Source organism: Haplochromis burtoni, unplaced genomic scaffold (genome assembly GCF_018398535.1).
Source record: "Haplochromis burtoni strain Fernald_Lab_line unplaced genomic scaffold, NCSU_Asbu1 Contig_319, whole genome shotgun sequence".
Classification (NCBI taxonomy): Eukaryota; Metazoa; Chordata; class Actinopteri; order Cichliformes; family Cichlidae; genus Haplochromis; species Haplochromis burtoni.
The window spans coordinates 659,908-669,881 of NW_024582680.1; the positions used below are offsets into that span (position 1 = coordinate 659,908).

The following is a 9,974-nucleotide window of genomic DNA, read 5'->3' on the forward strand; positions in this document are numbered from 1 at the left end:
TCAAGGTCTCATCTCTTTGCCCAAGTGTTCTCCTTTTACTTCATTCATCGTTTAATGAATACAGTGAGAGACAAATAAATACAGACAGAACAGTGGTAAAAAGGAGGAGGAGATGGGTGAGTGTGGAAGGTCAAAGGACGGAGGAGGAGCAGTGGTGGGTGTGAAGCAGGACTATAGTCCAAACTAGTTTTATTGTGTTGTTCGTCTCCTGTGGAGATGATGGTTTTCTTAGAGCTTTATTCTACTCACAGCGTGGTTTTAGAAACTTAAAGTCCTGCACGTGGATGTTGCTGAAGGAGGAACAAAAAAGAATAACTAAAAAACAGGAGAGTCCGGTCAGTAAGGAGGGAAAATGCAAAGAGAAGATGACGTGATTGAGCCCTCGCTCACAATCTGCCAAAAACAATCAAATAAAATGACAGGAACATACTCAAATCTTTAAAAAGAATACAAAAATTGCCTCGTTGCTTTTGTTAGTTTTTACTTGAAAAAATACTTTAAAAAGTAACAAATCAACAGAAAACAGTACTGGTGGAAGTTGGAGGCTGGCTGCATAGAGGGCACAGAAATCAACTCAAAGCCGCAGCTCGAGGAAAGATTTCCAACACGCCCTCTACGCGCCGAGCTCCGGGGTGAACATACACGTGAGTCTGGGGGACGGGGTTTGTTTTTTTTTTTAAAGTTTTTTTTCTTTTTAGTACTGACTAAGGAGAGATATTCAGCAGAAGGTGGTGTGGACGCCGTCCCGTCGATATTAAGACTTGTCTGCTGATTTGAGGAGGTTTTCTTTGCTCCTTCTCTTCACGTCCCAGTTGTAGACTCGCGCCATATCTGGAGGGAGCAGCGAGTTAAGGAGCAACAGAGGGCTCGTCTGGATTGATGTTTTGATCTGGAGTCGTGAAATAGTTAACCAACATTACAAAACATTGTCACGCTTACCTGCTGTGTCAGGTCGACTGTAAACTGAGGAGATGAGAGGTACATCTTGCCCTCATTCGACTTCATGTAATTATTACCGCTTGGTTGGTTGCTCATTTTGAACAATATTATTTTGTAATATTTATCGCAGGCGTCCTCTAAAACGGTGTTTAACTTCCACTCTATGAACTGTGGCTGATTGCCTTTGGCGAAGTCTGCAGAGATGCAGATCTAAACGTCTGTCGGCCGTGCACTTTACAGTGCAACATCAGGAACGTCCAGACGCCCAGACTCACTATGATTGTGTCTCAGAGGCTGTGACTCTGGGACTGGCCCAGCACCAAACAGGGTTTTCCATCACTACAAGTAGCAGTAAACAGTCGTGTTGTACACTTCTGTTAGACCTCGAATAACCGGATACATTTTTTTGGTCTGACTCACACAGCTGGAGCTTCCAGTCACACTCATGAGCTGATGATCTTCCTTCAAGTGTACTGAAGGTCATAACCAGAGACCCAGCTCTCATCATCCTCTCATTAAAGTTTGATAGAGAAATCACTGAACCCAGTGAAGTGATGCTGGTGACCAGCAGGGACTTCCAGGGAGCGATTCATATGGGTTTACTCCCTTAAAGGATCCTCTTGAAGGTTATTTTCAGTTTTTAATGGGCAAAACTGCAGTTTATCATCTATCATGGTCCACTTCATGCTGTGTTTCTTACCACCAATATTTCTTTTCCTTTTTTAAATCATTGGTTTATCACTCAAACAAGTTACTCAATGAATCGTCTGGTCTAAAAAACACCGGAGAGCAGTGCCTCATGCCTGAGCAGCCTAAGCTGTTTATTAAATTATCTTTGCAGCTTTGGTGTAACAAACAAATAAACCTCTGGGTTGATTTGTTTGTTACACTCCGTCTTAAGTCTGGACATTATTTTTTTAAGTGAAAGCTGACAGAGGCAACTTACTTTCACTTTATGGTGAATGCACCTCAAGAATCGATGCTTTTTCTTCTAAACAGTGAATCATTTATACTCATTAGGTCATTTCCAAATAACAACTGAAATCCTGTGTGTAATAAGCTGCACTGAAACAACACCAGCAGTACAGTGTGAGGTCATGCCCTCCACTCACACAAATGGAAAACCAGTAGTTTGGCCACTAGATGTCGCTGTTTTTCACTGAAAAGTGAACCGTATTTGCTTCAGAGAGCTTTGTCAGTGCCATCAGTGGTGTAACCTCCGCCTGGGCGGGCTACGCTGCGGAAGGATACTGACTTCAGTGGTGGTGAACTGGTCTCGCAGGAAGTCCAGATCCTCCTCGAGCGTCTCCAGGTTGCGAGACGCCGTGGAGAGGTTCTTCTCTAGCAGAGCCTGAGCTTCATCGATGTCGTACTCTAACATGACGTTTGCCTGTGAGGAGAAAATGTCAGGGTGGGGAAAAAAAGGGAAACGCTGGAAACGCTAAGCTTCATCTAATTAACTCTTCTATGAATAAGGTCCACAAGACAGCCCTTTTTGATTCATTACTTTTTGGCTTTATCCTTGAAATAAAATGCTCACTGAGAATACTTACCCCTAACCATAGGCAGACTTTGTCAGTGGGTGGCACTGACGCCTTGCAGTAAACATTGTCAGCCAACAGGAAGTGTGTCTCCATTGGCTCTGTGGTTTCCTGAAGGAAAGCAAACCTGGTTAAAGGTTCTTCATTATCAATTTCTCTGCCACACACTTTAACTTTGGCTGACCTTCAAGCATCACCACCGCTTTGAACTCGACAATCTCACAGTTAAATGAAGAAGTCTCTGTGGTTTAGTCAAACACTAAAAGATTTAGTTATTTCTGTGTTAAGTGGCCTGATTGATAATGTGATAAAATATTAAGTTATTGGCTCATTATTTAACCAAGTGTAATAAAATATGTGCAGATTGGTCCTTTTAAAAAAAAAAAAAAACAGTATTATTTTTTTTAACAAGACACATTTTTATACACTGAATTACATAATTTTTGAACTGATGAAGTCATGTTTGAAACAGCTAAGATTTTGGCTTTGAAATTTACATAATCAATACCACGTTGGATCATTTGTAAACAGTAGAGCTGATGTGTGATGTAAGGATGTAAAGTGCAGTATGATTGCTTCAATCTTTAGTTTAACAATAATTAAAGTAACTTAGCCGTGTAATATTTCCAGCAGCTGCACAACATTGTCACACAGTAAAGCTAAAAATACTTTCTACATGGGACTTTTTGACTTGGATCAAGCGTTTTCACCAGCTGCTTAAAGCTCTGCTTTTCCACAAAGTTACAACATCAGTCATTTCCAGCCACTGCTTCCTCTGCCTTTTTCATATGGAGAGCAGTTAGCAACACTTGGTTGAGCCATTTGTTTATATATAGTATCTCCTTCTTTGTAACATGTCTGTACTCAATAGTATGATTTTGCATGAAGTGATGAAACATGTTTGTGGTTTCCACCTTCAGCAGCGACAGTTTTCTTGCGTACTCTGCACAGTATTGTGCTTTGTTTGAGGTTTCCACAGTTTCGTTGTACACATACAATAAAGGGCTATTCTATTTTATTCTATTGTTGAAGTAGATCTTTTTAAAATTTATATATGCTGACACTCAGTTCTCGTTTTCACTAGGGGACTTAAAAGCATTGCGTTGCTATAGCAACGATATCCTAGGATAATATTTTTGTATTGCATAAAAATCTATACTGTTGTTATCATGGACGATATGATGCGTCTCTGTAGACGATGGCATTTCTTCTGTCACGGCTTGTGTGTTGGTATTAAACGTACAGCCCTTAAATGGATACAGTCACATCTGCAACACAGGAGTTTCCTCTGTGTCCACACTTAGTTGTCGGGTACCTCAGGGTTCTGTGCTGGGGCCCACTATCTTCTTTCATTTCCACATCTCTATTCATTGCTTTGCAGATAACCTACAGCTATGTAGGTCATCGCCTATACAAACCAGCAGCTACGCTTCTATTCAGGCACTGGTGAACTGTCTCAGATATACAATCATGGTTGGAGATAAACTTCATTAATCTGAACAAAAGCGAAACAGAAATTATTTTAATTGGACAGTCCAACCTGTTAGATGGGTATGACAGTGCCATTGGTCTCTTAACCTCTAACCTGTAAGGAACCTTGGTGTGATATTTGACATTTCTATTACCTCTCGTCTAGACTGTTGTAACTCTTATATGTTAGCTCTGATCAAACAAGCTGTACAAAATGCAGCAGCTCACTTTGATCGATCACATTACACCTGTACTGGCCGCCTTAAACCGGCTTCCAGTCGATTTCAGTATCCAGTTGCTTTAAGAGTCTCAGTGGATACAGAACTTTTAGCTGCCCATTTGTTCTCACTTGCTTTTGAGTCTAGTTGAGCAGAGTACTCTGTCTTTAATCATGCAAATGCAGTCTAATTTACTTGTTTTAGATTTTTTCTGTGTATACTTATTGTTGATTTTGCGACTGTTGTATACAGTGTACATTTCGTATAAATTCTACAGCACTTTGGTCAACTGAGGTTGTTTAAAATGTGCTACAGAAATAACCTTTGACCTGACAGGCATCCCTATAAATGAATACAAACCATTATTTGTTTGATTCACTTAACATCAAGTCAAATTACAACAGGCTCAACACATAATTACACTGGTGTCACACAATGGTAACATTTTAAAGTTTGTTCACAACAACCGTACGCACCTTCTTCTTCTGCATGTGTCGTAGGATTTCTAGCGTTTGTCTGATTTGAGGGATCTGGTTTTTCAACCTGCGAGCAAAGAGATGTGATTTGGATGTTATTATGAAGCATGCGTGGAGTGTGTCCTTATTCTTCTAAATTCTGCTGATGCTCTCCTTTAAATAGCTCACTAAATGTCTTTAATATCTGTCCAAATCTTTGATTATCACTCAGAAATTATGTCCACCAGCTGATGATGTCCCATATTAACACCAAACTCTAATGACCTCTGTCAAACTCTGTATAAGCCAATAACAACAAGGTTAAGTGTTCCTTCACTGGTGTCACCTGAGTTTCTTCTGAGACAGGTTGAGCTCCATGTATTTGTATTTCTGGTACTGTTCGTCCAGCCTCCTCAGCACCGCGTCCGCCGTCTCATTGCCGGGTTGCTTCATAAAAGAGTCGACATCCTCCTGAAAATCCAGGCAAGAGAGAAAGAAAGCATTAAGCAAGATTAACTAACAATGAACTAAACTATAACAATAAACCAGAAAGCAAATAGTTGAGCTGGTTTAGGCATCAGATTGGGATGCCTCATTAGCGAGGTGATTTGGGCACCAGCACACGCTGGAGAGATTATGTACTACCTCAATTCCAAAACAGTTGGGATGAGGGCAGCAATAGTGGTACTAGAAAGAAAGTTTTCCAACTAATTAGGTTAACTGGCAACACGTCAGTCACAAGGTTGGGTATAAAAGAAGCATTTTGGAGAGGCAGATTTCCTCAGGGTTAAATACAGGCAGAGGCTCAACAGTCTACAAATTGCAGAATCATTTTAGAATTAATTTTTCGAACGGCATCTTCGTGCCACGTTTTCAGTAAGTTAATGTTAAGAAACTTATGACATCAACTCTTCTGTAACAAAAAACATTGTACGTTATGGAATAGCTGGTGATTTGGACGTCAATGAGGACAAATAAAAGGCAACTCTACAGAAAGAACAACATTATAACTTTAGAAATTACTTTATTACACTGTCAAGATGTTTAATAATCGGGCCCCATGTATCTTAAAGATCTCATAGTACCATGTCTTTCAAATTAAAGACCTCTTAGACTCTTACTGGTCAGAAACACTTCATTTCTTGACGAGGCTTTTATTGTCAAAGATCTGTTGGGACTTGCAACAGCTCAAACTGTTTCCACCATAAAAATCTGAAACAAACACATTTTAAAATCACATTTATAATATCTGTGAATCTGATGTTCAGCTTTTGATTAGAAATGTACATGTGCTCCTTACAGGTGAGTGAGGGATAGAGGGAGCAGAAACAGAGAGATTACACATCCAGGAAGCAAAGCTGGACGTGGTGGCTGACAGGTGGCGATGGAGACTACATTAATCTGCACTGTGCTCTGACATGCACATGCATGTAGGTATATGTGTGACTCAACCTGTAATCGACAGACCAACTCTAGTTTTAATTGTCTGTATTTGCTCAGCAAAGGCCAAAGGACATACATGAGTGAAGATTAGCAGTGAAATTAAGTGATGAATTACTGAAAACTAATCACCTAAGGTGCTTCTAAGTAAATGAAGATCAATATTTTCTAGTTTCGGTGGAGCTTTGAACTGCTAACCTCATGAAACAAACACGTTGAAGACACGGCAGTGGGCCCTGTGATGTAATGCCCATCCTAAAGGAGAAAAATAACCTGCAGATCACGTGACGCTTAACTTTCTGCTGTATTTGCAACTGTCAGGAGACAGGACACCTGAGAGCAGTAGCTCATACATGTTCGGACGTATTCACTACACACCTTAAATCTAAATGTGCTCATCTTACTGCCTGATTATGCACGGATGAGGCTAATGTCACCAAAGCAGCCTCCAGTTAGACTGATGTGTGGCTGGATGAACTGACCTAAAGCCTAAAGAGGAAACGAGGCATAGTGACAATAATGCAGTGATGTCCATAGATGGAAACGAGCTGCCGCCCAGCCTGCACACACAGCAGGATTATCTGTTAGCTTAGCTGTTAGCCAGCATGCTGCACCCGCACACCGGAAGCTACAGCTACAAGTGTGTCTTCAGCGGAGTAATAACAAGTCAAACCAGCGACACTGCGAGAAATGTCCGGGTTTACCCACCACAAAAACCGCTTCTGGGATACCGAGGTGCTTTCTCTTTGTCGCCCCTACGGCATTGCTGTTGTCTATGATCGCTGCCATCTTGGAGAGAGGATACTCCTTCCTTCCTGACGTACGAGCATGCGTACAACCGTCTTAAGCGGGGAAACAAGACTCTGTTGCTTCTAGTGGTCGCAGGCTGCAACTGGAGTAACACAAAAGGCTCACCGAGTATTTTTGAATCAAGAACCTTTTATTCTCACACATAATAATGATACATTATTGATGATTTATAATAGTGTTAGTAACATGGCTACAGCATTCAAGACACATATAAATTCAACCAACTAAACAAAACATAATTACAGTGCTGTGAAAAAAGTGTAGTCACCCCTCATTTCTCTATATTACTTCCAAGGAAACAGACTTTCTTCTAATTTTTAAAGTGCTCTTGAGCAACAGTTTTCAAGGCTTTCTGAGTTATTCTCTGGAAATTGGCTGCTTTTTCATTTATTTTCAATCCAGCCCTTCAACCAGACCATTTCCAGTGGAATGCTTTTGATTTTTGTTTTTTATTTGATAAGCCACATAACACTGGTATTAATTATTCAAGCAAAAATGCATCTATATATAGAGTTTTGCACGTTTTAATTAAATGATTCTATCTTCCATTTCTCACACAAAATATAAAAAAGAAGGGATGGCCAAAGACTTTTGCGCAGTAATGCACATCTCAGAACACTCATGAAATAAAACCACGGAAAAGGGAAGAGTAGGTTAACTCAAGCGATCATGCAATGTAAATTCATTATGCAATAAAACCAAGAATTAAAAAGAAATGCTTTTTTCACTAACATAGACAAAAATATTTGAAGCTTCAGTTAATATGCAGGTTTGATGTGAAATGCGTCCTGGTAAAACACACGGATGAAATTTATCAGTCACTTCAAAACATCTCAGATAAATTGGTTTGAATTTAACTTTGTGAGAGACAAAGAACAATTCATTATGGGCAAGGAAGACATATTTCCATATTGTTTTTCATGATGCAAACCACAGGGAAATATAACTTCCTTACCTTGAAAATCTCTTCACTTGACCTCAATTCAAAGCAAATGTTAAATTTCATATTTGACTGTAATATTTCTCTGAAGGCACCAACAGAGCTCGTCTTCTTTGGAAAATCATCAGAGAAATAAGTCATCAAACGAGAGAGATTATGAACCACAACAGAAAGCAAGCAGTCACACAGATATCATGTGAAAAGTAAAGATTAAATGAATCACATCAGTTTTACAGGCTGTAAGCCGCCTTTATCCAGCTATTGAAACAAACAGTGTAAACTATGGAGTACACGCCTCTTGTTTTTTGATATCTTTCTTTTCTGGACGTTTCCACCAGCTCACTTTTAGGTCGTCAGCCGTACCTCTCAACTCATTTTTGATCTGCACAACAGAAAAGAGAATTTACTGATTACACCACAAATTATAATCTGTTATAGTTACATTTTAAATGAAATTTGACATGAAAGAGACACAGAAAAAAGCAAATAAAGCATTTTTTTCTGGGAATATTAATCATCTAAGACTGTCTTAAAAACATCTGTAAGGTTTTTTCCTTAAAAAGCAGTATAGACACTTTACTAAGATTTGTTAACATAAGTTACCGAATTCATGACAGACTCCATCACAGCTGGGTCTTTCATGTCCACGGAGGAGTCGACAGCAGCCAGATTCACTTTCACCAAGAACTTCCTCCAACTTCCTACTTTCTCACTGGGTGTCACACCTTCGGAGAGGGCATCTGGCCTCAAACATGGGGACATCCAGTCACACTGTTAACATCTAATCAGCCCATGCCCTCTCACACTTTATCCTCCTCTCTCTAGCTGTCTGACTTTTCCACATCCATAATTTAAAACAAACTTTAAACTTCAAAATCACTTCGTTACATTTTCTTTTCTGTGTTAATCTTTTTTCCAACAATATCTTTATTATATTTTTACATTTTAATGACTTACAAACAGTCCAACATTCTAAATACTACATGAACATACACTCCTCTCAGACAGCAAAAAGAAAACAAGAAAGTCATCAGATTTATCACTCCGTTAAAGGCCTAAATTTATCATTATCCCAAATCAAATGTCATTGCCCTCAGTCCTCGTCCTCCTCAGATAATACAAATCCTTCTACAAAATTCACAAATGGTCTCCACACCTTCTCAAAAACATCCAATTTCCTTTTCAGTATACAATGTTATCCGTTCCAATGGCAAAGCCACCATCATTTGTTTTATCCACTGTGTGATATTCGGTTCCCTTGTTCTTTTCCATTTTAGTGCGATTAATCTTTTTGCTTGTAACAAACCCATATCAATAAACATTCTGTCACTTTTTGTGTACCTCATGTTTTCTGGGTACAATCCCAGAATAAGGAAGCCAGGATCCAAAACAACCTCTTTGGATAATATTTGTTTCATAGTTTGTGTTACTGCAACCCAAAAAGAGCCTATCTCCCTGCAATCCCAAATACAATGCCAAAAGTTACCTTTATCTTCATTACATCATATCACTAGTTAATGGTTTCTTGTACAAGTAATCCCTGGATGATCAAATATCTACCAAATTTGTCTTTAGTTACATTTTTGACCTGAAAAGGTACTGATTTATGTATTTTTTTTTTTTTCTGTGCCTTGCCTGGCCACATAGACTAAGGCCTAGGCACCCTAGGCCTGGCTCCAGGGTGGGGTCCCGGTAGGGGTGAACAGTTTCCTTGATCTTCTTGTCACAGGGGTTTTTGAACTGTCCAGCAACTAGAAAAAGGGCGCAGGGTAAACACATAGAGACAGACAACCATACACACCTATGGTCAGTTTAAAATCACTAATTAACCTAATGCTGTGCATGTCTTTGGTTGGAGGGAAGAAGCCTGAGTACCCAGAGAAGCCACACAGACCCAGGGAAGTGGCTGATGGCCACTCCACTCCTAAATTAGTACCTGTTGTTAGCAAAACCCTGATATGTGCTGTCAGGTATTCATGGAGGGCTACTAGCATCTTCAGCCAGTAGGTGTGAGTTATGCCAGGTCCTGGTCCAGCTCTTCATAACAGAGACCCATTGCTTGTCTGCCTTTGTGTTGCTGAGTAGTTCTTCATCTAGGAGGTTGCTGTGGTCTGCTCTTAGGTCCATTTACATTTTAGGAACGTCAGCTAGAAATGATTTT

General features: G+C 39.8%; 2 protein-coding genes across 2 annotated transcripts in view; both read right to left on the minus strand.

The window, feature by feature from the left end:
• On the minus strand, window positions 1–6,915 carry vbp1 (von Hippel-Lindau binding protein 1). Its single transcript, XM_005941929.3, has 6 exons — window positions 6,772–6,915; window positions 4,970–5,094; window positions 4,645–4,711; window positions 2,493–2,591; window positions 2,191–2,329; window positions 1–831 (listed from the first exon to the last, which is right to left on the minus strand). Exons 1-6 carry the CDS (start codon window positions 6,850–6,852, stop codon window positions 755–757), a joined length of 588 nt encoding a protein of 195 aa, XP_005941991.1. The 5' UTR covers window positions 6,853–6,915; the 3' UTR covers window positions 1–754.
• Window positions 6,916–6,963: 48 nt separating this feature from the next.
• The window catches only part of LOC121815820 (neurotrypsin-like), a 15,334-nt gene continuing 12,323 nt past the window's right edge, over window positions 6,964–9,974 (minus strand). Inside the window, exons 4-5 of the mRNA XM_042228356.1 lie at window positions 8,417–8,553; window positions 6,964–8,195 (exon numbers count right to left, since the gene is read on the minus strand). Of these exons, the coding sequence (XP_042084290.1) occupies window positions 8,094–8,195; window positions 8,417–8,553 (239 nt within the window). The 3' untranslated portion in view covers window positions 6,964–8,093. The remainder of the gene's footprint in view (window positions 8,196–8,416; window positions 8,554–9,974) is intronic.

Bases quoted from the DNA above. Each gene is read 5' to 3' on its own strand.
- vbp1 (XM_005941929.3), bottom strand. From the start codon at position 6,852: ATGGCAGCGATCATAGACAACAGCAATGCCGTAGGGGCGACAAAGAGA. The intron at 5,095-6,771 runs GTGGGTAAACCC...CTGGATTTTCAG, and splicing joins TCCCAGAAGCGGTTTTTGTG to GAGGATGTCGACTCTTTTAT. The intron at 2,330-2,492 runs GTAAGTATTCTC...TTCTCCTCACAG, and splicing joins AAGTCTGCCTATGGTTAGGG to GCAAACGTCATGTTAGAGTA.